At 33.7% G+C, this 27501-nt stretch overlaps 5 protein-coding genes across 7 annotated transcripts; all 5 read right to left on the bottom strand.

The window, feature by feature from the left end:
* Window positions 1-13: 13 nt before the first annotated feature.
* On the bottom strand, window positions 14-2644 carry LOC141692765 (protein IQ-DOMAIN 17-like). Of its 2 annotated transcripts, XM_074497705.1 has the most exons (6): window positions 2379-2644; window positions 1902-2070; window positions 1470-1799; window positions 1150-1383; window positions 893-1030; window positions 14-804 (listed from the first exon to the last, which is right to left on the bottom strand). In XM_074497705.1, exons 2-6 carry the CDS (start codon window positions 2025-2027, stop codon window positions 175-177), a joined length of 1458 nt encoding a protein of 485 aa, XP_074353806.1. In that variant the 5' UTR covers window positions 2028-2070; window positions 2379-2644; the 3' UTR covers window positions 14-174. The 2 variants fall into 2 exon arrangements, with proteins under 2 accessions (XP_074353806.1, XP_074353805.1); XM_074497704.1 differs by lacking the exon at window positions 2379-2644 and having other exon boundaries at window positions 1902-2336.
* A 1469-nt stretch (window positions 2645-4113) lies between these two features.
* On the bottom strand, window positions 4114-4617 carry LOC141691940 (uncharacterized). Its single transcript, XM_074496686.1, has one exon. It carries the CDS (start codon window positions 4615-4617, stop codon window positions 4114-4116), a length of 504 nt encoding a protein of 167 aa, XP_074352787.1.
* A 1880-nt stretch (window positions 4618-6497) lies between these two features.
* On the bottom strand, window positions 6498-12309 carry LOC141692812 (uncharacterized). 2 transcript variants are annotated; one of them, XM_074497754.1, is made up of 15 exons: window positions 12197-12309; window positions 11763-11867; window positions 11166-11366; window positions 10704-10808; window positions 10106-10339; window positions 9442-9755; window positions 9101-9208; window positions 8950-8994; window positions 8781-8853; window positions 8575-8687; window positions 8388-8447; window positions 8242-8289; window positions 8088-8156; window positions 6944-7005; window positions 6498-6852 (listed from the first exon to the last, which is right to left on the bottom strand). In XM_074497754.1, exons 1-15 carry the CDS (start codon window positions 12222-12224, stop codon window positions 6795-6797), a joined length of 1623 nt encoding a protein of 540 aa, XP_074353855.1. In that variant the 5' UTR covers window positions 12225-12309; the 3' UTR covers window positions 6498-6794. The 2 variants fall into 2 exon arrangements, with proteins under 2 accessions (XP_074353855.1, XP_074353854.1); XM_074497753.1 differs by lacking the exon at window positions 12197-12309 and having other exon boundaries at window positions 11763-12019.
* Window positions 12310-14190: 1881 nt separating this feature from the next.
* LOC141689937 (polyadenylate-binding protein-interacting protein 12-like) lies at window positions 14191-18116 on the bottom strand. Its single transcript, XM_074494468.1, has 12 exons — window positions 17918-18116; window positions 17290-17786; window positions 16897-17157; window positions 16383-16493; window positions 16231-16275; window positions 16053-16125; window positions 15842-15954; window positions 15664-15723; window positions 15514-15561; window positions 15363-15431; window positions 14717-14778; window positions 14191-14625 (listed from the first exon to the last, which is right to left on the bottom strand). The coding sequence occupies exons 1-12, from the start codon at window positions 18090-18092 to the stop codon at window positions 14532-14534; spliced, it is 1608 nt and encodes a 535-aa protein (XP_074350569.1). The 5' UTR covers window positions 18093-18116; the 3' UTR covers window positions 14191-14531.
* Window positions 18117-20152: 2036 nt separating this feature from the next.
* LOC141689938 (polyadenylate-binding protein-interacting protein 12-like) lies at window positions 20153-24536 on the bottom strand. The gene is made up of 11 exons (XM_074494469.1): window positions 24382-24536; window positions 23696-24219; window positions 23350-23460; window positions 23210-23254; window positions 23028-23100; window positions 22833-22945; window positions 22647-22706; window positions 22512-22559; window positions 22370-22438; window positions 20633-20694; window positions 20153-20533 (listed from the first exon to the last, which is right to left on the bottom strand). Exons 2-11 carry the CDS (start codon window positions 24188-24190, stop codon window positions 20476-20478), a joined length of 1134 nt encoding a protein of 377 aa, XP_074350570.1. The 5' UTR covers window positions 24191-24219; window positions 24382-24536; the 3' UTR covers window positions 20153-20475.
* Window positions 24537-27501: the final 2965 nt, after the last annotated feature.

Here is a 27501-nt window from a genome sequence, read left to right as displayed (position 1 = left end):
CATAAATGTTTTGCCAATTATTGTCAAACAAGCGTTATTTTCTTTACAAAGACTAATTAAACTGCATACAAGAGCTCTCATTCAATCTGTGCTCTCTAGCCTCTTGCAGGTCTGCCTCACGTTACAATTTAGTTTTCTGCTTGGCATTGCAGATAGTAACAGATAGACTGAGCTTCACCAAGGTTGTCCCCGCGACAATGTGTTTGATCTCTCCCGCATTCCATATATAGAACTTGGGCTACACAAGTTCCTTTCTGATTCTGTATCACTCATGACAGCACAAGCATCTCGTTCAGGAGCTGCGAATGATAGTCGTTTCTTTGCAGAACTCAAATTTCCTCTATCCGGTGTCAAAGGCCTCTGCCTTGGAGCACTTTCAGACCAACTTCTAGCCATGGCCGAAGCTGTTGCTGCCATATAGTTAGGCACTGGTGTTGGTGTTTGAGCCTTCATAAAGTTTCTCGCATATTTTAAGCAACGAGGACTAGCTGAATGAACTTGTAGGTATTTCGTTCTGTATTGAAATGGCATGATAGGAGAGGAATTGGACATACTTCTATTTGTTCTGTGCATCGGAAAACAATCAGATTCGGAGCTCGGATTTTGATGGTACAGATATTGTTGATCAATTGATAATCGTGAACGTGGGACAGAATATGATTGAGCAGTGTCAGTTTCAACTGATTTAATAGAATCACTTCGATCACTAGAATGCCTGCCTATCTTTTTCCACTGATCAGACCATCCATACTTTTCTTCTTCCCCTTCACTACATAGAAATTGGTCCTTACCAGATCTCCACGTCTAAATATTAAAAACAAAATGATGGTTCCTTACTAAAAAACCATATGTCTGTATAAATGCAACAAAAGAAAATAGAGGACTAAATTACCTGACGAGAAAAAGCTGTTGTGAGTTGATTTTTTTGCTCAGAAGCTGCTAGCTTCGTTTTCTGCAACATAGCTTTGATTTCCTCTAACGTATGTCGATGACAATCCCACTCATCCGTAATGTTACTTCCTTCTCTTGACTGTGTTTCAGTAATCACAATGTGCTAGTCAAGACACAAAAATTAAGCATGGAATGGAAATAGCAAGTGATTAAAGATCATATACTTATGTAGACTGACTAATACAAAGATTAACCCACTCGAGATTTTCTGGTCTCAACACGATATTCCCTTGAGCTGTTAGATACACTGAATGTGGAATCCCTGCTGCCTTCATATGAAAGCCTCCTACGTTGATCACGAACTCTAGTTTGAACTCGGACCAAGGACTGAATGCATCGAAGTGTCATCTTTGCTTGTTTACGGATATTTTGTCCCCTTACTAAAGCCTGTAGCTTTACAATTCCTCTAAGTGCCAGCAGAGCTCTTCTAGCCTAAGAGAAACAGAGTCATTTCCTTCTCATATTAAAAACTGACTAAATTGTGAAGACTCAGATGCATGATCGGATACATTATTTACCAGATAGCCTCTAAATGCTGATTGTATCATAATGGCTGCACGGAAATATTTACTGGTAGTTTTAGAGGGACTAGCAAGCCTGATGACTTCCACAGCTGCTTGGACCGCGGCAACTGCTGCCACAGCCTCAGCAGTTGCTGTAGTTGCCGTAGCCAATGCAATGTCTCGCCTGTTGTAATCATCAACCAGGGCCTTGGGATTCACAGCCAAGGTTTGTGCACTAGATTTACCAAAACAAGTATCAGCCGCAATACTAGCTGATGCATAGTGTTGTATTGTAGTTTCATTGATACATTGTTTGCTGAAAATCCACCTCCGCTTTCCTCTCTTCTGCACAAACAAATATCATTTATAATGTAAATGTAATCATCAGAACTGACATTAAATCTACGACTTGTTAGCGTAAAATGTGGCACTGTACCAATATATCACCTTTTCATCATCTTCTTGTTCATGTTCTTCTCTCCTTTTGCTGGACTTGGTGGATTTTATAGGAGACCTGAAAGCTTTCTTGACAACATCTAACCATGAATTTCCTGCTGCAATATTCTTTCCCATTGCTCTTAGGTGCTTGTGTATTTAGAGAAGTAACTCCTGGCAGCTGGTATAGCAAAGTTGTAAGTTGTAAATGCAGCAGCTTAGGTTGAGGCTGAAGCTACCTTAGAAGGATTTAAATAGGAGTAATGGTAGTAAGTGAAAAAGCAGCATTGGTAGTGTCAGATAGTTGGGCACAATAACCTCAAAGACTGTGCCTCTATACCTCTATGTCTACGTGACAAATAGGATCCTGTCTTGAGAAGCTATGCCATTTTCGTCTAAAGCTATAAAAATAATTTGGCATAACTCAAAAAAATGATTGTTAAATTTTGGCCGAGAATCACTTTTACCACAAAAATTATAAATAATTACCTGTTGGTGGTAAACTCTTAAAGTCCCGGTCTCAACCAGTTGAGCTATCCGGGGTGGGTTTCATAGACATACTAATTTGAACGTTTAGACAATCTTCACGGATGATGGTATTTTGATCCATACTTGTTAAAATTATGTTATTAGATAGAGAACATATATTTTTCAAATTTGGCTGGTTCTAATTTAAGAGTGAAGAGCTCCTTTCTCCTTTAGCATGTTAGCAGCTTTAGGAAAGAAGTAAAGAGCAGTTGGGTTTTTGGTTTAAGTCTTTGGCTTGGTCATGTGTACAGTGTCTAGCTTTCAAAACAGAAAGCAAACACACATATTTATGTAGCATGCATGTTATGGTACATATGTATGCTTTTAGGGATTGAGGTACTGTCTTGGATTCTCCTTCTCCCTGACGTACTAGTCTTTTGAAACTGTTACTAATAATTGGATTAACTATTTTATTCATCTTTGCTATTTTTCATGTGTTCAACCTGCCGTCCAAACAACAACAATTTGTTTAAGCTGATTTAAATGTGTGATATGTTTCTCATGATATGTCAATTTTCAGTATTCTCGATACATAGATATTAGATATGATGGACTGCAAGAACTTAAATAGTTTACGAAAATAATATTTCCTTATCAACAGCATCAACCGTTAATTACTGCAGATAATTGATGAGAAAAAAGAAATTACAACTGTGAGTTTGACAGCCTTCATGATCTTTCTTGAAGTTATATAAACGACGTCTTAAACACAAGGAGGAACTGAGAAAGTTGACAAGTTTGCTAGTGTCTGGTGTGGCAGTGGTTGTCCACCAGTCTAGTTTCCAGATTTCACAACATTCTGAATCTTTCAAACTTTCTTAATAGTCTGCGTTATGGTTTTTGCCCTTAAATATAATTGCAATGCAAGTATGCAACTGTTGATTGTATTCAGGGTCGATTAGTAGGTTTATTAGATCTGTTGTTCCTATCAGGACAATGAGACATATTATGGATAGCCTTCTAGAGGATGCAAGAAATCTTCAATTCCATACACTTATAAAATATGTCGAGTCCCGGATCCAGGTAGATGATATGGTATTGTCCCTATTATTGTGATAATTAATTTTTAATTTGCGATAAGTTTGTTTTCATTTTTGGTATGATAATCTAGTATATTATCATTCGCCACTTAGGTTGTTATCATGATAGTCACAATAGTCAAGTGTCTACTTGTTATTTGTTACCTTTTTGCAATAGTCAGAAATCTAGTTATCATAAATCTAGTTATCATATTTGCTGCTTAAGTTATTTGTGTTTGGCATGATAGTCAAGTGTCTGCTAGTTATTAGTTTCATTTAGATCACATCCTATTTGCTATACCATGATCACAGATCTGAAGCTCTAGAAACAGCTTTCTCACAGAGGTAAATACTGCATACAAAGCAAATACAGAAAGATGAAGATCAGTACGCTAACATACAGCAATAAACTGTAACAAACATTCTTCATCAACACATCATACTATCAGTTCTAGTCTGTTACAATTCGTGTAACAATTTTACAGTGGCAATTCTCTCCCATATATTGAGAAATGATGTTCCCATTTATGCTTGAAAATATCATTTCCCTATATATCACCCGCCAGCTCTAGTCTATCTTCCTCTTTTGATTTCTATGTCGTGACTCATACTATGTCGATATGTTATTACAAAACCATCTTATTACACAACATACATACATACCTAAAGCTAATATGCTAGAAAATGCTTATAGTCTCATGTTCTTCAGGTATAGACTCCAGCTCTGGCTTCCAAATTGCCATACATTTTTCATCATAAGTACATGTCTCAGTCTTGAGCCCTGATAAAATGTCAACAGCCAGCACTTGTTTTGACAGCAAATCTTGCAATTGTTGCCTTGTTATAACAACTTTTATCCTTTTGACACCACCACCCTCCTCTTTTTCAACTTTTCGAGATCCTTCTGCACTTTCTAAATCCTCAACTGAAGGAATGAGATAGTATATGTCCCCTAACTTCAACCGCGAACTTAAAGGAAGATGCTGCAGAGCCTCCCTAGACAAAGCAATATTATAACCAGAGAAATTTTGTAACACATCCTTTACAAGAACTGGTGCTGAAAACTCCATGATCTTCCCATCCATCTTCACAAGCTGCACCACTTTTTTGTTGTTGCTTTTTTCAGCAGCTCCCAAACAAGAAGCCTTACCGCGTCTACAGACAGCCGAGCAATTTCCCATGATTCCGCAAAAAATAAAATTTGTAACTTCTATATTTGAATTTTTTTTAAGTGCTGATCAAGAATTTGAGTACAAGGGAACAACTAAAGAGGAAGTTAGTAGTGTTACAAGGTAATGGGGGTAGTTATGTAGCATATAAATAACTTATAAGAGCAGTAGAGGAGTGATTGATAGTTATATTTATAGTTTGGTAGGGGAAAAGAATGCAGAGGTGATAAAGAAAGAGGGAAAAAAGATTGTAAGAATGAGAAAGAAAATGCAATGGGAAAGTGGTAAAGATACTGGGTTTTTTGAAGATGTTGTCAACACGCATGCAAAGATGGGTCGGTTAGTGGGAGGTGGCGCATTGGCATTGCTCACCTTCTTTTGGTAACTACTGTTTAAATTAGTACTAGTATATTTAGTAATGGACCAAGTCTCCCGATGATTTATTAGGACGTTAATCTCATTTCCGTTAACTGGGTTAAAATTCAATGATCTAAACAGTTCGCTGTCCACAATTTTTTCTAGATTGGCGAGGCTCTTCTTTATCGCCATATTTCGGTTAAATATATATATGTATATCAAACCAAATTAAACTTATTCATTTTTATTCCGTTCTTATAGTAGGATAAATTATGATACTAATATATATATGTGCATGATCCTATTGAACTTCGTCTAATACCTTAAAATTTTAGGCGAACCGGTGAGAATGAGGTTGGTTTGTGTAACAATATGTAACTCTATGTAACTATATTAGTTAGACAAAACACCCTACCCTAATATTTATTTAATTAACTTAACATTTTATCAGGAGTAGCATTGTACAGTGTCTTTGAATTGTCATCAACAGACAGGTGATAAGAATTTACCAAGGGAGGTATTGAGCAATGCCACTACTAGTACAATTTGTGGTGTCTAGAATATCTTGCTTGATAAATGTAATTTATTTTTTCAACTTGTTGTATCTGGAAATAGCTTTGTAGTCCACCATCCAGAGCCGTTAGGGACTTTTAATCCTCTTATCAGTACATCATCATGTACATACAAAACAAACTCAAGTACAGCAGATTTGTAGGGAATTACATCTTATATTCTCCTGTAAAGAAAATTATACCAAATTCTCGAAAATTATACTATATTGTAGGGAATTAAGAATGATGAGGAAAGGGGTAATAGGATAGATTTAAATAATTACAACTAGATCTAGATGAGGAACAGAAAGAAAGGGGAAAGAGGAACAGAAGTGCTTGGTGATAATATGCTGAGGTGCAGTTGACATAATAATAAGGTTTTGGGTTGATATGTAAAAAAATATGGTATGAAAATGAAATATGCATCTTTTCTCCCCTAACTTGTAAAATAATATTGTTACTTTCACTGATCCATCTTTTTCTGTTTAAGGGTGCCTTTCATTTTGATTTGCTATTAAGTGGATTTGGGACTTGTTGGGGTCATCCCCACTAAACAAGAATGTCTTTATCACACAGGGAGGTTGATGGATGAACCAAGATCTAGGGTGAGACCAAGATTTTGTTAAGTCCACAAAAGTTGCAACTTTTAATTATTATATACAACCATTCCTACATATCCAATATAAGTTGACTCTCCCATCCAAGTCATTCATACAAACTTACTAACAAATTATGTTTGCAGTAATTCTGTGCAGTAAAACTATTTCCTTTCCTAAACAATCTTCCACATGATATACTAAACTGCAGTTAAAAAAGAAAGATAAACTTCTTTTTATGAACATTAATAGGTTAATTTAGCAGACAATTAATAGGCTAGGTTTTCAAGCACTTTCCTATAAAAACTGTGAATGGAACCAATACAGCAAAATATGCTAAATATTCCGGGCAGATAAGAAAAGCCAAATGCTTGATCAATCAAAAGAATGTAAGGTAAAATCCCTTGAAATCAGACTTTTAAGGAGTTTCAGGTTGAAAACATGCCAACAACTAAAATTCTTTAGGATAAACCAACAAAGTTAAGCTTAGCATGCCACATAGTCAAGCCATCTACAGCATAAGGAATATCATCCATCTCTAAATGATGAACAAACGACATTCTACAGAGAAAACGCTCTTAAATGGAAGTTGGGAGATACTAGGCCAGCATGCAACGGACAGAAGTGCAGGTATATGCAGCTATATTTCTATCAGCACTAAATTGAGAAGACCTTCCAGGAAGACTCATTGATTTGTTCTGCGGGGAACACCTTTCTTGATAGGCGTCTTTGACGGGCTTACCCTGCATGGTTATAAAATCACCTTGTTTCATAAAAGTTTAATAAATTAGATGGAAGGAGGGAATCGACTAGTAGGATCGATGGATAACTAACCTTATTGGCAAGTCTCCCAAGATGACACCACTACATTTGAGGGCTGCAATTGCACTCTCAGGCTGCAGAGGGCAAATAATAAAATCCATTGAACATAAACCTTTTTGTTGACAACAAAAATAATGCACAGATGCAGCACACAGAAAAAAAGAAGATAAGATTATTAATCTTGCAAAACTTATCTAATGACAGAAATGCATGTCTAGCAAGGACCACACGTTACTATAAACTTGTAGCCAGATAATTATCAAGGCGTGTTCCACATATATATCATACACAAGATGATGCTATTAGAGCACTGTTATTATTCAAATGCAATGTAATCGCTTAAAATGTGTATGCCTTCCCAGTTCCCAGTAAAACTTAAAACTGAAAAAAAAACACAGCATGTTATCATGCATTACGGCAGTTGTTAAAAGAGATGAGACTGCATGAGTTAAGATGGTGATTTTGTGCAGAAAAGGATTTGGGGGGGGGGGGGGGGGCGTAAGATAGGGCAGACAAAAAAAGCCTAAAGTTAAAAAACCTTTATAATCATAATCGGAATAAATTAGCAGTGATAACAAAAAATATAAATAAGCATTTAACTAACATATATCAAAACTGTAATAGTAACAAGTTTAAGTAAGGAAACAAATCATGAAATCAGCTGCTGCTTATCTAATATATTAATTATTCTGATCACTAAATACAGACTAATTCATTATAACAGGCAAGAATTCTGTGTATTGATGAACTGGTTCCCAATATATTGTGTCATTACTGAACTGGTTCGCTTTTTTCCTTTTCTATTTTATTGGCTCTACTTTTCTGGGCGCCACCAATTCAAAAGGCGGAAGATAACAATAGCCATTAAAAAGTTATTTTTAAACACTAGCCAACATTTTGCGAATTTAGCGAACCTTTAGCCATATAACTCTTTTATTTATAACAAAAGAGATGGTTGAGACTTTTAAGACAGACATAAATATATTCGAATTAAATCAGAAGGCACTGATTATCCATGGATTACCATAGTCCATAGGTGATTTCTCTTCATTAAAGTCATATTACTTTATAAGCTTCTGAGACAACCAAACCATGTACCCAAACCTCAACCGCAAAAAGAATCTACTCAAGATATTAAACAGCTAATTTTACTTACTGTCACGAACTCCAGGAATCCGATGCAAGTTGAATGACGACGGTCATTAAGCAGCTTCAAGCAAAGAACCTATGGCAGAAAAATTATTTTATAACATAAATTTTTAAATTCAAGAATAGGAGCATCTATACATTTGTAGCATGAAATCTCAAACCTCTCCACAGAAAGATTCAAAAAAGAGTCTGACATCTTCTGGAATAACCTGGAATAAACAAGCATTTAAATTGAACAAAAAAAATGAAGATTACCATACAAAGCTTTCAACCAACAGAAGAATAAATCATTTTTATTCTAAATCACCTTCTTATCTATATTTGTAATATAAATAGTCCTTGTGCATCTCTCTATTTCATCTTCAGACTGAAAAAAGATAAGACAAGGTAATTTAAGTAAGTTCACATTGACTTCGCACTTCCTTATTTCCAGTTGTACGCAAGTATCAGATGATTACAACAAGTCTATAGAGATAATAAACCAGACTACTAACCCTTGGCAAAAGGTTCTGGTTAACAGGTGCAATTGCAGTTTTCGAAGGCTGCACCTTGACAGTGTGGGAACCAAGCATCATCCCTGCAAGACTCAAAGCATTTCTTGCACCTTCTGCACACATGTCAGATAAGAAAAAAAATGAAAGACTGCCCTATCACAAGCACCTGTATGTGCATTGTCAATATAAAAGCTTTAATAGCTTACCCTTTACAGAGAACTCAACGAACCCAAACCGGAGAGCAGATTTCGGGTCACCACATATACGACAATCAACAATCTTAGGTACAAAAAGCATTTTGGAGTTTTAGTAAAAAAAATGTGTCATTACCATGAGTGGTTGTTTAAGAAATAAAAAACAAGTAGGTCACTTTACCTCCCCGCAGCTAGTAAAGAGAGCTGCAAGTTGCACTTCAGCAATCTAAACCCATGCAAAATAGAATATAGAATTTCTGTTTTAACAACAAATCAATCTCCAAAACAAACAGCATTATAATATTGCATGGAAAATTAAGATAATTTACTACCTCATTGTCAATGTCAGAAACAAAAACAGTCCTCTTAATTTTTCTTTGAGCCGAATTAGTTCGCTTACTCTTCGTTTTTTTCTTCCCACGACTAGAGCCAGCCTTCTTCTGAGCAATTCAATATAAATAATTTAAAGTATATAAATTACTATAAAATCAGTATCAAGAGTCTTTTTCAGTCTCTAGTAAGAAAATAGATAAAAAGACAAATATACTGTCTTATATGCACCACAAGTTCACAACAAAATAACCTAGCAGAACAACTAATTGAGAAAAGTGCAGAACAATGGTTATCACAAAATCTCATTTTCAATTTAGCCATTATATTTCTACACCCGTACCTTTTTTGCAGCATTTCCACCAGCAGCAACAAGGGACTCAGTGAGCACCAAAGGATTACCATCAAAATCATCCCCACCGTTCATCTGATGATGATCAGCCACACCAGGACTCTGCTCCTTAGAGAAACCCTTCTCTTCAGCTCCAGCACTGTCATTACTCATTCCCTGCGCCTGATCATGCCTGAAGTTTCCAGCGCCGCTTAATTTGAACTCATTTTTGGTGGTTTGAACGAGTGAATCAGTCTGATTCAGTGACTTATAAGCATTTTCACGAGCTGTAATGATTGATTCCTTGTTGATAAAAATTTCAGTTTCTGCACGAAAAATGATTATCTGATTAAACACAAAAGACTCTTGATATAAACAGAAAGACTGAAGCTTTGTTCCTAAGCATTTATATAAATGTTAACATGTAAATGTAATTCAGCTGGTAATTATCAGAACTTATAGGTCTCACAGTCGATTCCTTCCTAGTACTAGCGATATTTCTAATTATATATTCACTTATTCGGAAACTAAATAAGAGATTGTAGCGATCCCGATCAAAAAATGAGATTTCAAGTGAAAAAATGGTAATATATAATATTCAATCTAAGCCCTCCTCTAAACAAGTGCCTCTAACTAAACAATAACATAATTAGTAGAGAAGATAACAAAAAAATACCTGCAGATTGAGCCACACCAGGACTCTGCTCAAGGAAACCCTTCTGTTCAGCTACAGCGCTGTCATTACTCATTATCTGCGCCTGATCATGCCTGCAGTTTCCATCACTGCTTAATTTGAACTCATTCATGTTGGTTTGAACGAGTGAATCAGTCTGATCCAGTGACTTATCAGCATTGAGTTCAGCATTTTCACGAGCTTCCGTGATCGATTCCTTGATCAAAATTTTAGCTTCTGCACAAAATATATTTATCTGATTAAACACAAAAGAATCTTAAAATAAACAGAAAGACTGAAGTTTTGTTCCAATTTATACATTTATATAAATGTTAACATGTATTATATAATTCGGCTGCTAATTAAGATGTTATCAGAACTTATAGGTCTCAGAGTCGATTCCTTCCTAGTACAAGCGATATGTTTAATTATATATTCACTTATTCGGATACTAAACAAAAGATTCTAGCAATCCCGATCAAAAAATGAGTTTCGGAGTAAAAAAGAATGTTTATATGTAAAATATGATCTAAGCCCCCCGCTTAACAAGTGCCTAAAACTTAAAAATGACATAATGAGTAAATAAGGGAACAAAAAATACCTGCAGATTGAACGAGTGATTCAGTATGATCCAGTGATTTATCAGCATTGAACTTAGCATTTTCACGAGCAGCCATGATAGATTCCTTGATCAAAATTTTAGTTTCTGCACGAAAAATGATTATCTGATCAAACACAAAAGAATCTTGAAATAAACAAAAAGACTGAAGCTTTGTTCCTTGGCATTTATATAAGTGTTAACATGAAATATATAATTCAGCTGGTAATTAACATGGTATCAGAACTCAAAGGTCTCACAGTAGATTCCTTCCTAGTACTAGCGATATTTCTAATTTATATTCACTTATCCGGACACTAAACAAGAGATTGTAGCATTCCGGAACCAAAAATGAGATTTCGAGCGGAAAAAAAGTTTATATATAATATATGAACTAAGTTTCCTCTAAACAAGTGCCTATAACTTAACAATAAAATAATGAGCATAGAAGAGAACAAAAAATACCTGCAGACTGAGCCACACCAGGACTCTGCTCCATAAGGAAACCCTTCTGTTCAGCTTCAGCGATGTCAGAACTGATTATCTGCGCCTGATCATGCCCGAAGTTTCCATCGCTGCTTAATTTGAACTCATTCATTTTGGTTTGAACGAGTGAATCGGTCTGATCAAGTGACTTATCAGCACTGAAGTTAGCGTTTTCACGAGCTGCCATGATAGATTCCTTGATCAAAATTTTAGTTTCCGCACAAAAAATGATTATTTGTTTAAACACAAAAGAATCTTCAAATACAAAGAAAGACTGAAGTTTAGTTCCAATTTATGCATTTATATAAATGTTAACATGTAATTTATAATTCAGCCGGTAATTAACATGGTATCGGAACTTATAGGTCTCACAGTCGATCCCTTCCTAGTAAGTGATATGTTTAATTATTTAATCATTTATTTGGATTCTAAAAAGAGATTTTAGCGAGCCCGATTGACAAATGAGATTTGGACTGAAAAAGAATGTTTTTATATAATATATAATCTAAGCCCCTCTCTTAACAAGTGCCTATAACTTAACAATAGCATAATGAGTAAAGAAGAGAACAAAAATACCAGCAGATTGAACTATTGAATCAGTCTGATCCAGTGATTTATCAGCATTTAACTTAGCATTTTCACGAGCAGCCATGATAGATTCCGTGATCAAAATTTTAGTTTCTGCACGAAAAATGATTATCTGATAAAAAAAAACAAAAGAATCTTGAAAAAAACAAGACTGGAGTTCTGTTGCCATAGTATGTTATTATGTAAATGTTAACATGTATTATATAATTCAGCTCGTAATTAACATGCTATCAGACCTTCCTAGTACTAGTGATATTTTTAATTATATATTCATTTGTTCAGACACTAAACAAGAGATTCTAGTGATCTCGAAAAAAATGAGATTTCCAGTGAAAATGAATGTTAATAATTTTATGATCTAAACCCTCCTCTAAACAAGTGCCTATAACATAGTAATGAGTAATGAAGAGAACAGAAAATACCTGCGGATTGAGTTTCAAGCATGCCCATTTCCCTGCTTTATATAAGTAGATGCTGGTCAGTTTCTTATAAATTAAAAACAAAAAGAATTAAGAGAAGAAGAACTAAAATGTTTTTGGATTTAAGTAGCAATGTCCGGGTTTTGGTACCATGTGTTAGAATAATATAATATCATGAAAAGTGATTATCTGACACCTTAATATTTTAGAATAGAACTCAGAACACTTCCAACATTTTTCACAATTCTCACAATTTATGAGTGACACCAAAGATAAATTACATCTACACTTAGACTCTTAAATGGGCTTTCGAATGAGTGGTAAATTGTATCTTAATTCCTATCATTTAATTATTTGTTTCTTTACGATTTTTAATTTTTATCTTCAACTCCTAGCATTTTATCATTTGTTTCATTACGATTTTTTTACTAACAGTTTTCGTTCCTTACTTATTAAGACAGTAAAGAAAATAAATACGGGAATAATTCCATCCGGTTTCACCCAATGTTGAATGGGTCCCAAAATAAATGTCAGAATATTTTCTAATAAATTAGTGGGGCCCATATTAATGGGTGTTGGTTCCTTTTATTGGTGTTGAAGTAATTCCTTATTATTTAGGAATTTTCTTGAAAAGTAAAGTTGCTGCCTCTAACAATTTTATAAATTTTTGAATTACTTCATTCCTTTACTAAAAGCAAAAAAAAATTAGGAACCACATTTGTTAACAGCATTTTTATATAAAAAAAAAATTCTCCCAAATTTATAATTTGAGAGCATAATTTTAATTAAAATTAAGTATTCATGTAGTTCGTGAAATTTTGAATTATTAAAAAAAGTTGAATTATAATTTGTGAACGGATAACAAAAGTTATATTTGTTAAGTTTGAATTCATTTCAGTTTTAAGATATTTAAATCTTAGAATAAATTTGATAATTTGAAATCATATATAGATTTAGTACATTTGAAATTTATTGCTATTATTTTAAATGGATTACATTTTCCAAAATACAATTTTAATGTATTTAAGTTGATTAAGATGTATTTGAGATTTATGCTAATGAAAGGTTAAGGTTTCAAAGTAAAAAATTCGTTTGAGATTTTGAAATCTTGGCAAGATGAGTACTCTCAATAGCATTGATATACATGAACTCATAATGTCAGTTGATGTCTCATTTTGTTAGTCTTGCATTTTTATTTCTGGGGAAATATAAATTTAATGTTTGTGTTACCCGGTCAGGATTAATAGCATTTCAGAATTTCCATTTTCCATTTCACAAAGCAAAGTGTGATGTCTGATCTTCTTTCCATTATAACTGAACCTTACTATTTGTAAACCAGAAAATGTATAAAACAGTCTTGCAAAAGGAAGTACTAACTAACTCCCGGTGAGATCCTAACCTATATAGTTTTTACTCAAGTAATTCTTAACTACTCATTGTTTAAACTATTGATTGCTTGAAATACTCAAGCTTATTATGATATTGTCGTCATCCGGACCAGGATCAGTTCTTCGACGGTGTTCATTACAGACTAAATAATTTTTTCATTCATAGGTGATTCCATAATCATAATAATTTATGAAAAACTCTATAGTTTCATTTAATCCTTTGATAACTTCATTTATTTCACCAAGTTTTTGTAATACGTAAATCACAAAAATTCGGTAAAATAATAAAATATTATTTTATCGGTAAAGTGATAAAATATTATTATATCAATAAAATAATAAATTTGGTAAAGTAATAAATTTTCCTGATATGGACGGTATTATTTTAAAGAGGTTTACTTGTATTGAGTTTAGTTTATCTGTTTGCCCGGAATTTTAAATCTTTTTAAAGTGGTAAACATTCAACCAACAGTTTTACTTGCAAGCAGGCTACTAGCTCTTTTCATACATCATAAAAGTCTCTGGAATCTACTTCTGTTCTCAGTATCTCAAGTTAGAGTATGGCTATAGGATTTCAAGCACTTCTATATATGAACTCACAGGAAACAATGCAAGAGCAGCAATTACTATCACTACATGTTTTAAACCTTAAAGAGAAACAAAAAAAAAATATCCAGATACTTCATCACCGAAAAGTAAGTTGAGTTAAATCCCATGAACATGGACTTTCAAAGAGTTTCATGGGAGAAACATCCAAAAGCATAACACTTTGAGATAAAGACTACCAAATTCAGTTTAACATGCAGCATAACAAACTCTACGGAACAAACTTCATAAAGAAATCCCATCATATATAAGATACTGGAAGGGGCAATATATAACAATACCATTACCATATATCTCTACGTCTTTGTAGATATATGATAATATTGTATTAGCTGAATTTTGATTCAGTAGACCTTTCTTCCAGTCTGAAAATTGTTTCCAGAGGCTTTCTTCCAAGACCTAGCGCGCGGCCTGACAGGCGTCTTTGAAGGGCTTATCCTACATGGTCAAATGTCCAAAACCAACACAGATTTAGAGAGTGAAAACTAACAGGGAAGAAGAGAACTCCAAATAACTGAGTGAGTTTGACCTTATCGGCAATGATCCAATGACAACACCACTACAGTTATGGGCTGCAATTGCACTCTCAGCCTGCACCAATTGAAATCCAGTTACTACAAAATCTTTTTCGGTTGATGATGACATTAGCACACTAAAGAACAAAATGGAAAGATGTCTATCTTGCAAATTTAATTTAATAATAAATATGCATAAAAATCAGGAATCATAATTCATACCTATAACTATAAGACGTACGATCACAAGTACCACAAAAGCATAGCTAAGTCATTATCAAGATATATATTCCAATATAAAACCAAAAAAGATGCAGTTGATACAATTTAGGCATCTTGAATTTACATCTGGAATGAAATCTGTACAAATATTTTACAAGTATCCAGGAGAAAAATATGTGTTTCGAAAGTTAAAATGTTTAGGCTGCGTGATTAGACCTACACGCCTATGCCTGAACGTGACGAGTTTGCATGCATTAGGTTGTTGTGCTGTAGAAACAGATCATGGATGGATAACGTGAAAGGGGGTGGGGGAACTGAGGGGGTAGGGGAAATAGCCAAAAAAGCCCAGAGAGAAACATAAACTCCATAATTAATTTAAAACAATTGCGGAAAAATTATAAATTTGATTCAAGCTATCAAACAGCTCATTTCACTTACCGTCATGAACTCCACAAATGCAATATGAGTTGAATGATGTTGGTCTCCAAGCAGCCTCATGTAAAGAATCTACGGCAGACAAATATTTCATTACATGTATTTAAATTGAAGAATAGGAGCACACATAGATTTGTAGCATTTAGTCACAAACCTCTCCACAAAAAGATTCAAAAAAGTTTTGGATGTCCTTTTTAGAAACCTGTAATAACAAGCATAAAAATTGTTCAAAAAATGAATAAATCTTGACAAAGCTTTCAACCAACAGAAGAACATATTATTATTTATTTTTAATATTAGTTACCTTCTTATCTATATTTGTACAACAAATAGTCCTTGTGCATCTCTCCCTTTCATCTTCAGACTAAACAAACACAGCACAAGGTTATTTAAATTAGCATTACTAGGCTTCTCACTTACTTATCTTTGAAAGTATGATATAATCATGCACATATTTTAAAGATAACAACCAAACTACTAACCTTTGGTAAAAGTGTAGGGTTAACGGGTGCAATCGCAGTTTTTGAAGGCAGCACCTTGACTGGGTGGCAACGAAGCATGGTACCTGCAAGACTTAAAGCATTTCTTGCACCTTCTGCACACATATCAGATGGTACAAAATGTAAGACATGCTAATGTAAGAGACGCTATCAAGAGCACGTTTATGTCAATATAAAAGCTTTATCAGCTTACCCTCATCTGTGAATTCAACAAAGGCAAACCGGAGAATAGAATTTGGGTCTCCACAGACACGAACATCAACAAGCTTACACAGAAAAAGCATTTTGGAGTATTATTAAAAAAGAAAACAAAATGTGTCATTAGCATAATTAGAATGTTAACGAAATGACACCAAGCAGGTAAAGATTACCTGCCCGACGCTACTAAAGAGATCTGCAAGTTGCTCTTCAGTAATCTAAACCGATGCAACAAAAAATTAATTATACAAATTTTGTTCAGAAAAATAAATTTCCGAAACAAAAACCCGATTATAATGCCAGGAAGATCAAGATACTTCACTACCTGATTATCAATGTCAGGAACAAAAACAGTCCTCCTAATAACATCTTCCCTCTGAGCGATAATAGTTCGCTCATTCTCCCTTCCCTTCCCTTGACTAGACCCAATCCGCGTCTGAGCAATTCAATACAAAGAGGCTTCTTTAGTCTCTAGTGATAAAAAAGCTAAACAGTCAAATATGTGCTCTCTCTTATATTCACTCTGCATAGTATATACTAGTAAAACTAAATGGGGAAGTTACCAAATTTACATGAACCATTACTTAATCAAGAGGCTATAATTGTTTTAGTTAGGAAAAAAATCAAGCATAAACGACGCATAAGTCATAACTTCAAAAAGATTAGGACTTTCTCTATCATATACAGGGTCACGCTCTAGAGAGCCTGAGGATTTTATTCTGGGCATTCAAAACTTAGCAAAACAATTCATACAAAAGAAGAATTCTTACAGAAAGTGCAGAACATTGGTTAACACAGTCAATCATAGCCATTATATACATATACAGTTATACACATACCTTTGTCAGAAAATTTCCACCAGCAGCAACAGGAGAGTTAGACTGCACCAAAGTGTTACTATCAGCATCATAAGCAAAGTAAGGTCCTGAATTTGGTAAAATTGGTCTAACACCCTTAGCAACTGTAGGAGGCACAAAATCTGGAGCCACAGGATTCAAGTTCGAAAACATTTTTTCCATGTTTCTCATATCCCTCTCAAATCGTTCTCCCCCTTCATCATCATGATGATTATTCATCCTCAAATTATTCCCAATATTCACCTGCCATTGATGAGCCTGAGGATCATTATTATGCATGTTTAAAAAATTGTAAAACAATTCTTACAGAAAATGGGGAACAATGGTTATCACAGTTTCGTTTTAATCATAGCTATTATATACATATAAACCAACCTGTGTTGCAGAATTTCCACCAGCAGCAACAGAGGAGTTAGTGGGCACCAAAGTAAAGTAAGGTGCTGAGTTTGGCAAAACTGGTCTAGCATCATTAGCAACTATAGGGGGCACATTATCTTGAGCATTGTGATCCAAATTCGACAATAATTCTTCCAAGTCTCTCATCTCTCTCTCAAACTTATCTTCCCCATCATCATCAAGGTGATTATCCATTCTAGAATCATTAAAGACGTTCATCTGACGGTGATGAGTCAAACCATAGCTCAGCTCCTTAAATAGCCCCTTCTGCTCAGTTACAGCACTTCCATTACACATTTTTTGCACCAGATCATTTTGATCACTTGACCAGAGCCTGAAATTTCCGGTGCTGCTCGATTTGGACTGATTTATGTCTGTTTGAATGAGTGGCCCTGTCTGATAAGGTGTTTTATCAGCATTAGACTCAGAATTCTGATTAAATTCCATGATCAATTTCTTGTTCTTTTTATTAGTTTCTGCACCAAAAATAAGAGCTCAATTAAGCACACAATTTTCTTGAAGAATGAAAAAGACCAAAACTTTATACAATTACATGTATACATGCATGTACATAACAAAATGAACAAAGAACAGAAGGAAAACATACCTGCAAACTGAGTTTCATTACTCATTTTTTGCATCAGATCATCTTGATCATCTGACCAGAGCCTGAAACTTCCAATGGTGCTCGATTTGGACTGATTTATGTCTGTTTGAACGAGTGACCCTGTCTGATAAGGTGTTTTATCAGCATTGGACTTGGAATTCTGATTAAATGCCATGATCAATTTCTTGTTATTTTTATTAGTTTCTGCACAAAAGTAAAAGCTGAATTAAGCACACAATTTTCTTGAAGAATGAAAAAGACTGAAACTTTACACAATTACATGTATACATGCATGTACATAACAAAAAGAACAAAGAGGAGAATGAAAACATACCTGCAAATTGAGTTTCAACAGCATGCTCATTTACCCTGTATGACACTATACATAAGAAAAAAAAGCACTAAAAGAAAGAAAAGAACAAAATCTTCATTAAATGCTCTTGATTTCAAGCTAAATTTGTAATAATATCCAGTATTTGGTAGCAGATACATTGTATCTTAACAGGAAATCCAAAACTTAAACTTTTCATAAGGAAGGATCAAAACTATTTAACTGTGGGACCTTTTATTTGCTTGCTGGTCACTAATTATTTACTATTTGTAGCCAAATAGCAGGCTACTGGATTTGGATTTGGATTTGGATTTAGATTATACAGCTTCTAATATCTTAGATAATATCTTAGATTTTATGTAAGGTGATCTTTTTAAAAGATATTGCAAAAAAATAAATTAATTTCACCTTTTTATCTTAATAGCATGACATAAACCGTATTAATATAGCTTGTGAACTGTCTTGTTCACCTTCTGGACCTTCTTCCTAATATGTCGAAACAAATGATGAACACCACTGGACTTCGTACATCATCCATTAAACCGATATAAAATTTTGTGTTATTTCACTTTTACTCAATTATGTATAATATTAAATGTAAATTTGATGTTTGAATTATGACTTTTGTCATTAGAAAAGGGCATCTTTTCTGTTTTGCTAATAAAAAGGACCATCTTTCGGGGCTAAACACTAAAAGAAAATAACACATCGGTTACTAATTGATATCTTAGGGGTGTATTCATTTCAGATTTTAAAAGATTGTTAATAATCAACGGATTTTAAAAGATTTTCGTTGATTTCAATTTTTCGTGGATTTTGATGGAGTTGATCCAAAATCTTGTAGAGTCTTGCAGATTTTGTGGAGTTTTTTAGAAATCCATCAAAATCTCATGTATTTTGAAAAGATTTCAAGATATTAAAAATGTACTAGCAAATCCATCAAAATCCACAGCTTTTTTAAATAAAAGAAAATCCATGTACTTTTGAATACAATTAGATTTTGATGGATTTTTTAAAATCCAAATTGAATATTACCAAATTTTGATTGACTTTTTAAAATCTAAATTGAATACACTTAGATTTTAAAAGACTTTTTTCAATCCTTGTTGAATACCTTCAGATTTTAAAGGATTATTTAAAATCCAAATTGAATACCCCATGATTTTTAAAATCATAAAAATCTTTCAAAATCCCAATTGAATACACCCCCTTAGTATGTCTAATATATCAGTTATTTAGTTAGAAACGATTCACATCAGTATTAAACCGATGTGAAAAACAAGGATTTTTTACTATACCCACAGATATATAGATTTTAAACATTTTAGCCATCAGTTATTAGCCATCGTCTATTAACCTTTTTCTTCTAGTTGTAGTGAAACTCTCAGCTTCATTATGATCTTACAAGTTCTACCTCAAAAAAATTCAAAATATTATTTCTTTTTTCCATGAACTTTTGTGTTCGCTGATATTTTTAGTGCCTGTCATAACATTTCATAAAGAGACTAATGCCTGATGCCTCTCTCACACTGATCTTCGCCTATTTTCCCTTGTGAGTAGATATAGAACAGAACACTCACTAAACATAAACATTTCCACCAACATCTCGACTACGTAGGTTTAGTTTAGTTTATTTGTTTGCAGGGAAACATAAACATTCCCCCAACATCTCGACTCTGTAGATTTGATTTGGTTTCTTTGTTTGCAGGGATGTTTAAAAATTAGAGAAAGTAAACTAGACATTTCCACCAACGCCTTTACTAGTAGCTCTTCTGGTCGGACTCTCTCAAACCTACGAGGCTCTTAGCACCCTTAAATCCCTCACGGTTATAGGATTTCAAGCACTTGTGTACATGGACTCGCTGGAAACAATATATAACTACATATTAAAAACAGTGAAGAAATAAGAAATGCATCCCAAATACATGATCATTGATAATGTAAGTTTGGTAATATCCGAGGAACATAGACTTCCAAAGAGTTCGTGTTAGAAATCCAAAAGCATAACACTTTGAGACCTACCAAGTTCAGCTTAACATGCAGCATAACCAATCTAGGTGTAGCCTTGAAATTTCATCCAACTCTACGTGTTGAACAAACTTCATAAAGAACCCTATTATATGGAGATACCGGCCGCAGCAATGGACAAATGCACCTTAAAAGTATCTCCATATCTATGTATATATATGTAGATTTCATCAGCAGAAAATTGATTTAGATTGCAGACTTAGTGTGCTGCAGGGCGGGAAATGCGTTGCCTGACAGGTGTCTTTGACGGGCTTATCCTGCATGACACATTGGCCAGAGCCCACTCTGATTTAGAAAGGGAAAAGAAATGGGAATGGGGAGCAGAATCACAAAACTAGGATAAGTAGATAACTAACCTTATTGGCAATGATCCCATGACAACACCACTACAGTTAAGGGCTGCAATTGCACTCTCAGCCTGCATGAATTTACATACAATTATTATGATATCTTTCTCATCGGCAATTATAGTCACATGCTAAAGAACATAACACAAAGATGTCCATCTTACAAAACTTATTCAATAAGCACAATGATTATTAAATTAGACTATGGCTATAAGAAGTACGTGAACAATGAACTATAAAAGTCCAATTAGTTTGCCATCAAGATATATTTGCAATCTAAACCACAAAATACACATTTGTTACCGTCTAGACATTTTGAATGTACATCTGAAATTTTATTGCTTAAATGTTTATATGCATCAATAAAAAAATAGACTTAAAAGTTAGAAATGATGAAATGATTAGGAATTAGGATGCATGATTGGAACATTAAACCTATGCCACTTGCTGAATCAGATGAGTTTGTGCATGTATTAGAAGGATGGTTCGAGTTTGAAAATGATTCGGGGAGGAGGGTTATTAATGTCTTATTGGACCATAAAATCCCCCATAGTAACATGAACTTCATAGTTCATCAGCGTTGACAAACTTGCGGCAACCATATTTATGATATTGATACGTGTAAATTCTGCAAACATGTAATATCAACAACCCTATATAAGGGAATAAACCACTGTGGACATCTTCATATTGGTGTAGATCCTCATTACTAAAAAAGAGTTTTTACTTTCTACAAATTTAAAGACTTGTATTATGCTAGTACTAATCAGTGCATGGTAAAACTTACAAGAAGTGATTATCTGTTTACATTATTAGAATATAATTGGGCAGCCAGAGCCATTATTATTCATTAGTGTAATCTGATTGATAACATTCTCATTTTTGGTTAGTACTGTTGTTTAAACTATTCGTTAGTCCGTCCATACAAAGCATAATAAAATTTAACTAAAATCTTTTTAGTTACAGATGCTATATTTAGTCCCCCGCTATGCTTGCGTTGTGCTTGTTTTATTATAATACTTTCCTTCCACCAAATATTTTATCCAAATGTTTTACTGCACTAGGCAAGAGTTTTGTTTAAATCTTGAATTTCAGTTTCCCTAAACCACATGTTGTTAATAAATAGTTTGATAGTTTCTGTAATCTAGTTACAGATCCAGCAGAAGCGTCGAATCAAATCTAAATAATATATTGAGAATCCCAAGCAAGCTAGCACGAACTAAAGCCAGCTATTAGAATGAGACAATCTTTCTCCACAGCAGATTGTCGCTACCTCTTTAAAAAGAGAAACCTATTTTACAATTTTAGATCCTTGGATCTTACCCAAATTATGCACAAGGACGTGAACAAATTATAAAAATAAAATCTAATGACAAACATTTTCATTAATTTAATTTCTTATTCGGAATTAATTAAAGAACCAAACACAGTTTTAAACAAATGGTTAAATTAACTTGCCCTGGCTCAGTAATGCTTACCGAAATCACCTGCCTGATTTGAGACTGTTCTCCTTTCTGCTCAGAATAGAAGTATGATTTATATGACAAATGAATATCTAACTCAAAACAATCTCACCAGGAGGCAAATTCGATATATTATGGAGAACCATACATGTAATACTTTTTTCAAGTCAACTCAGTTACCAAATAGTCAATTACTTTAGAGACAACTAAGCCACGTACTTACTATATAAAGCATAATTGCAATATGGATCTCCTTAGATATCGAGCACAACATTTTACTTACCATCACAAACTCCACAAATGCAATACGAGTTGAATGGTGATAGTCTCCAAGCAGCCTCAAGCGAAGAACCTATAGATGACAAGAAGTTTAGTTAAGACAGTTATAAATTTAAGAACAAGAGCAACTTCAAAAAGTCACAAACCTCCCCACAGACGGTTTCAAAAAAGAGCTTGACATCTGCTTGAGTAACCTGGAAGAAACAATCATGGTGATGGTAAATGAATCCTTTCAAAGCTCTCAACCAACCAAACAAGAAATTATATGTATTCTAAATAACCTTCTTATCTATATTTGTACAGTAAATTGTCCTTGCGCACATCTCCCTTTCGTCTTCAGACTAAAAAAGACATCGCAAAAGGAAATAATTGATTATAACTCTGCCTCTCAGTTGCATATCTCTGATTATATTTAAGAACGGAATAGTGATGAAAATTATTATGAGACAGTGAACTTAGATACTTACCCTTGGCAAAAATGTAGGGTTAACAGGTGCAATTGCAGTTTTCGAAGGCAGCACCCTGACCGGATAAAAACCAAGCATTGTGCCTGCAAGACTTAAAGCGTTTCTTGCACCATCTGCACACGCAGCATAACAAACAATAAAATATGAGAACCTAATTCAACAGCACAAATGCCAAAGTAATTTTTATAAGCTTACCCTCATCAGTGAACTCGACAAATGCAAAGCGAAGAACAGAATTTGGGTCACCGCAGATGCGACAATCGACAACCTTGTATACAAAAAAAAACATTTCGGGATTTTAATTATAGAAATAATCCTTTATTAGCATGTATTAATGTCAATTGCATGAGATTTATCACATATTAGGTATTTGCTACCTGCCCACAGCTAATAAAGAGAGCTGCAAGTTGCTCTTCAGTAACCTAACACCCATGCAACAAAAAAGTTGTTAAACAACATAACTTACTAAAACTAAACCCTGAGATACTATTGCCCAACAATTAGGATAATTTTTCACCTGATGATCAATGTCAGAAACATAAACGGTCCTCTTGATCACCTCCTCCCTCTGAGCCATACTAGTTCTACTATTCATCCTTCGTTTCCCATGATTATTCCCAATCTTCTTCTGCACATAAAATTACATAATTAATTCACCCCATACTGACGACTGCACAATCAAAAAAAAAACTTTAGCATAATCCTTAAAGGGAAAAAATGTTCAACAACTAATATAGAAACTTCACTAAATCTTCAAGATCCATTCATTAATTAAGAGGCTACAACAATCAAGAACTTATAATTTGAAATCAAATCAAGCATAACCAGCACATAACTTAAAAAGATCAAAACTTTCTTCATACCCGTCTCGCGGAATTTCCTCCAGCTGCAACAGGAGAATTAGTATGCACTAAAAAATTCCCATCAGCAATAAAACCAAACTGAGGTACTGAGTTCTGCAAAATTGGACCATAATTATTAACAAAAGAAGGGGGAACAAATTCTTTTGCCATCGGGTTCAATTTCGACAACATTTCCTCCAAATCCCTCATCTCTTTCTTAAACCCTTCTCCACCATCATCATCGTCATGATTATTATTCATCCTCAAATCATCCCCACCATTCATCTGATGGGGCCCACCATCACCATTAAAGTTATGACTCAGCTCCTTAACTGAACTCTTCAGCTCAGTTCCAGACCCACCATTACTCAGCTGATTATTCCGATCAGTTGACCGGAAAATAGTATTTCCGGCGCCGTGGTTAGATTTAGACTGATCGAACTCGGTTTGAACGAGTGACTCAGTCCGATTCAACGAGTTATCAACATTAAACCCAGCATTTTCAACAACTGCCATGATCAATTTCTTGATGAAATTTTTAGTTCCTGTAAAGAAAATTAAATATCCGATCAAACCCACAAATTTCTTGAAAAAAAGAACAACAAAACAACAAAAAGACTCAAACTTTATCAGAAAACATGTGTAAAATTAGTATATTTATATAGAAATGAATAATTGAAAGCAAGATGAGAAGTGAGGAAACATACCTGCCAAAATTGAGTTTAATTAAAGCATGCCCATTACCTCTTCTAAAGATAAAGATCTTCGGTTTACAAATACAAAACTAAGAAAAAAACATTAAAGAACCAAAACAAAGTACATGTTTTCTTTAGTTTATGCTCTCTCCGTCCCCTCATTTTTTTACATACTTTTTACTCAAATCTCTCCGTCCCCTCGTTTCTTTACATACTTTTTACTCATACTTTATACGTATTTGAAGACCGCTATAAAATATAATTCTATTATTTATTTTTAAAATTTTATTTTTATGTATAAAAATTTAAATAATATATTTTTATTTAATAAAAAAAATTACTTAAAATTATTTCGGAAACCATATTTTACGGGAGACTTAAAATGCGTGTAATCATCGTCCCCCGATATAAAGAACATGGAGGGATAGAGGGAGTAAATTTTATTTTCTTCATTTTTCCGTGTGTTTTAGCCTTTTAGTTTGTCCGAGAGGGAGTATATTTTATTTTTTTCCTTTTTCCGTGTGTTTTAGCCTTTTAGTTTGTCGACTCGAATGAGCATTCGGAAATCGAATATGAATCCGTTCGGATTTAAGCGAGTATTTGGGATAGAAAGCTCGGAAGCCAAAAAATAATACTTGAAAAATTGGTTATTTATTCAAATTTTAAAGACGTAAACGAGTATAACCGATTTTCGAATATTATCCTTATAATACACGAAAGAGAAAATAAACTAAATTAAACATACTAGTTATAGGGAACAAACTGCGTTATCAAGGCCACATTAAATTACAAATCGTATATATCTTGATGCATATTTGATTGAAACAACAGTTATTACATTCGTGTTTATAATTTTTTAACTATTTTAAGAAATTTATCAACATCTTAGGTGAGTAATTCGAACATGTGGTCTAAAACTATGTTTGTAATTTGGATATATAATTTACTTCCATTGTCGCATGCCCAGTTATGTTTTTTCAAAATTATTATTGGTATTATATTTCATCGTGTACAATTTTACAATACGAAAATATTAATGTATAATTTGTATTTTATAACCGGTAAAATAGGAAGAGGGAGAAGGTAGGAGGGTGGGTACTTGGGATAGTCCGTTTTAGCCACCCCACCTTTTTTGGACCTTCTTCACAACACCAAAGGCCAAATTCAACTATATTTGTTGACCATACTAACAATTATAATGTTATTCTCGACTATATTTTTTATATACTTCAAAGAATATTTTGAGATTATACATTTTATTTTCTTATTAACATTATTCATTTATCTCTGAGTAAGCGTTGAAAACATTATTTGTTTAATGAATTACCAAATATATATATATATATATCTTTATAATATTTGGAGCTAACTTATCGAAAGAATACTCAAAATACACCACTTTCCAATTTCAAGTGCCCAGAATACCTACCGGCAGAAGAATTGCCCAAAATACCGACGAACTGCACATTTTATAGATGCGTATTCTGTTTTTAAATTTTTTTGCAAAGAATACGCATATCTGACATGCGTATTCACTGTTTATTTTTAAAAAACAGAATTAATACGTATTCAATGGATAAATTGAGCACTCCCTCCCGTCAAATGCTATTTTGGGCACCAAACCTCAAATGGTAGATATTTTGGTTTTTTACCCTAACTTATCACTAATCTTTATCAAATAATTTAAAAAATATAAAATTAAGGGGAACTTGTAATACTTATTATTTAATAAAATTGGAGATGCTGTATTACATTTTTGGTAAGTCAAATATAACCATGTCTGCGACCTGTTAAATGAAAATGTGCATGTGGTTAGTTTGTTGATTTAAAAACAACGTACTCATTCTAGCCCTTGCCTCAGACTATAGTTCATAGTTGTAGAATATTATTAGGAAAAATAAACTTTGTTTTTATAAATTATTTAAGTCCTAAATAGAAGCTGAGTTTGTAGTTGTCACTTCTTGTCTGTTGAGAGAATCAGGTTCTTTACATAATAATCATAATTGCGTTTTGCCAAATTTTGACAACTTTGCTTGTTCTCAATGTTTGAACTTTGTTTTGTTCTGCTATTTGATAAATAATTACTCTTGTAACCCACGTCTTTGGCTATTACTTAATGTAAGTGACTACAAATTTAGTGCGCGTTTGATAAATCCTAAAATAAGTAATTTATGATTTAAATTAAATAAATGACATACAAGTGATTTTATTATTAGAATATATATATATATATATATATATATATATATTTATATTTATCATTATATTATATATATTATGGTATTTTCGGTATTTAGCTTATATTGTTTTTCTATATAAGTTCGGACATGTATTATAAATTCCGTGTTGATTGTAATAATATTTTATGTTCGTATTATATCTCTAAAGTTAACATGGTATCAAGAGTTTGGTTTAGAGTGATCGTGGAAGTTTAGTTGAATCATTAAATAGATAGAGTTACGTTACAACAACAAAAGTTTCTTGAAAATTCGCAGAAAATTTTCTGCACAGATCAGCCAAACTTGTTTTTACGATTCCCGGAGTTTCAACCGTTGGATCATCCTGAAATTTTAACTACGTTTTCTCTGCATCGGTATCTAAATTTTGAGCGGTGGAGATCGTACTCAATCATGTCCAAGAGAAAGCCTATTGTAAAGCATCTTTATTTGTTTAGAAGCAAGTGTTACATTTTGAAAGACAATTCTGAATATGTGGGAAAATTTGACTCAAAGGTCTTTGAAGCAATTTTTCTGGGATATTCACTGGAAAGAACAGCCTACAAAGTCTATGTGATTGATCAAAAGAAGATTATGGAAAGCACAAATGTGACATTTGACGATGACAAGTGTTCAGGCTTGGAATGCCTTGATGATAATGTAGTTGAAGCCCTTGCATTTGAAAACCTCAACATTGATAGTGATTTTGATGGAGAAGATGAAGTTAATGCACAATAAATGATGAATGAAGAGTCTACTGAACAGGAAAATCATGGTAATGGAAGCTCATCTCAAACACCTGAACTTGATAGCACAAACTCATGGGGAGAAAGAGAAGATAAATCTACCAGTCATACCAATAATGGAGAAAATGATGAAGGCACAAGTCAACAAACTCACACTAGGAAGTGGGATA

The sequence above is a fragment of the Apium graveolens genome, chromosome 10 (genome assembly GCF_009905375.1).
Source record: "Apium graveolens cultivar Ventura chromosome 10, ASM990537v1, whole genome shotgun sequence".
Classification (NCBI taxonomy): Eukaryota; Viridiplantae; Streptophyta; class Magnoliopsida; order Apiales; family Apiaceae; genus Apium; species Apium graveolens.
This window is presented reverse-complemented; position numbering and strand designations above follow the sequence as displayed.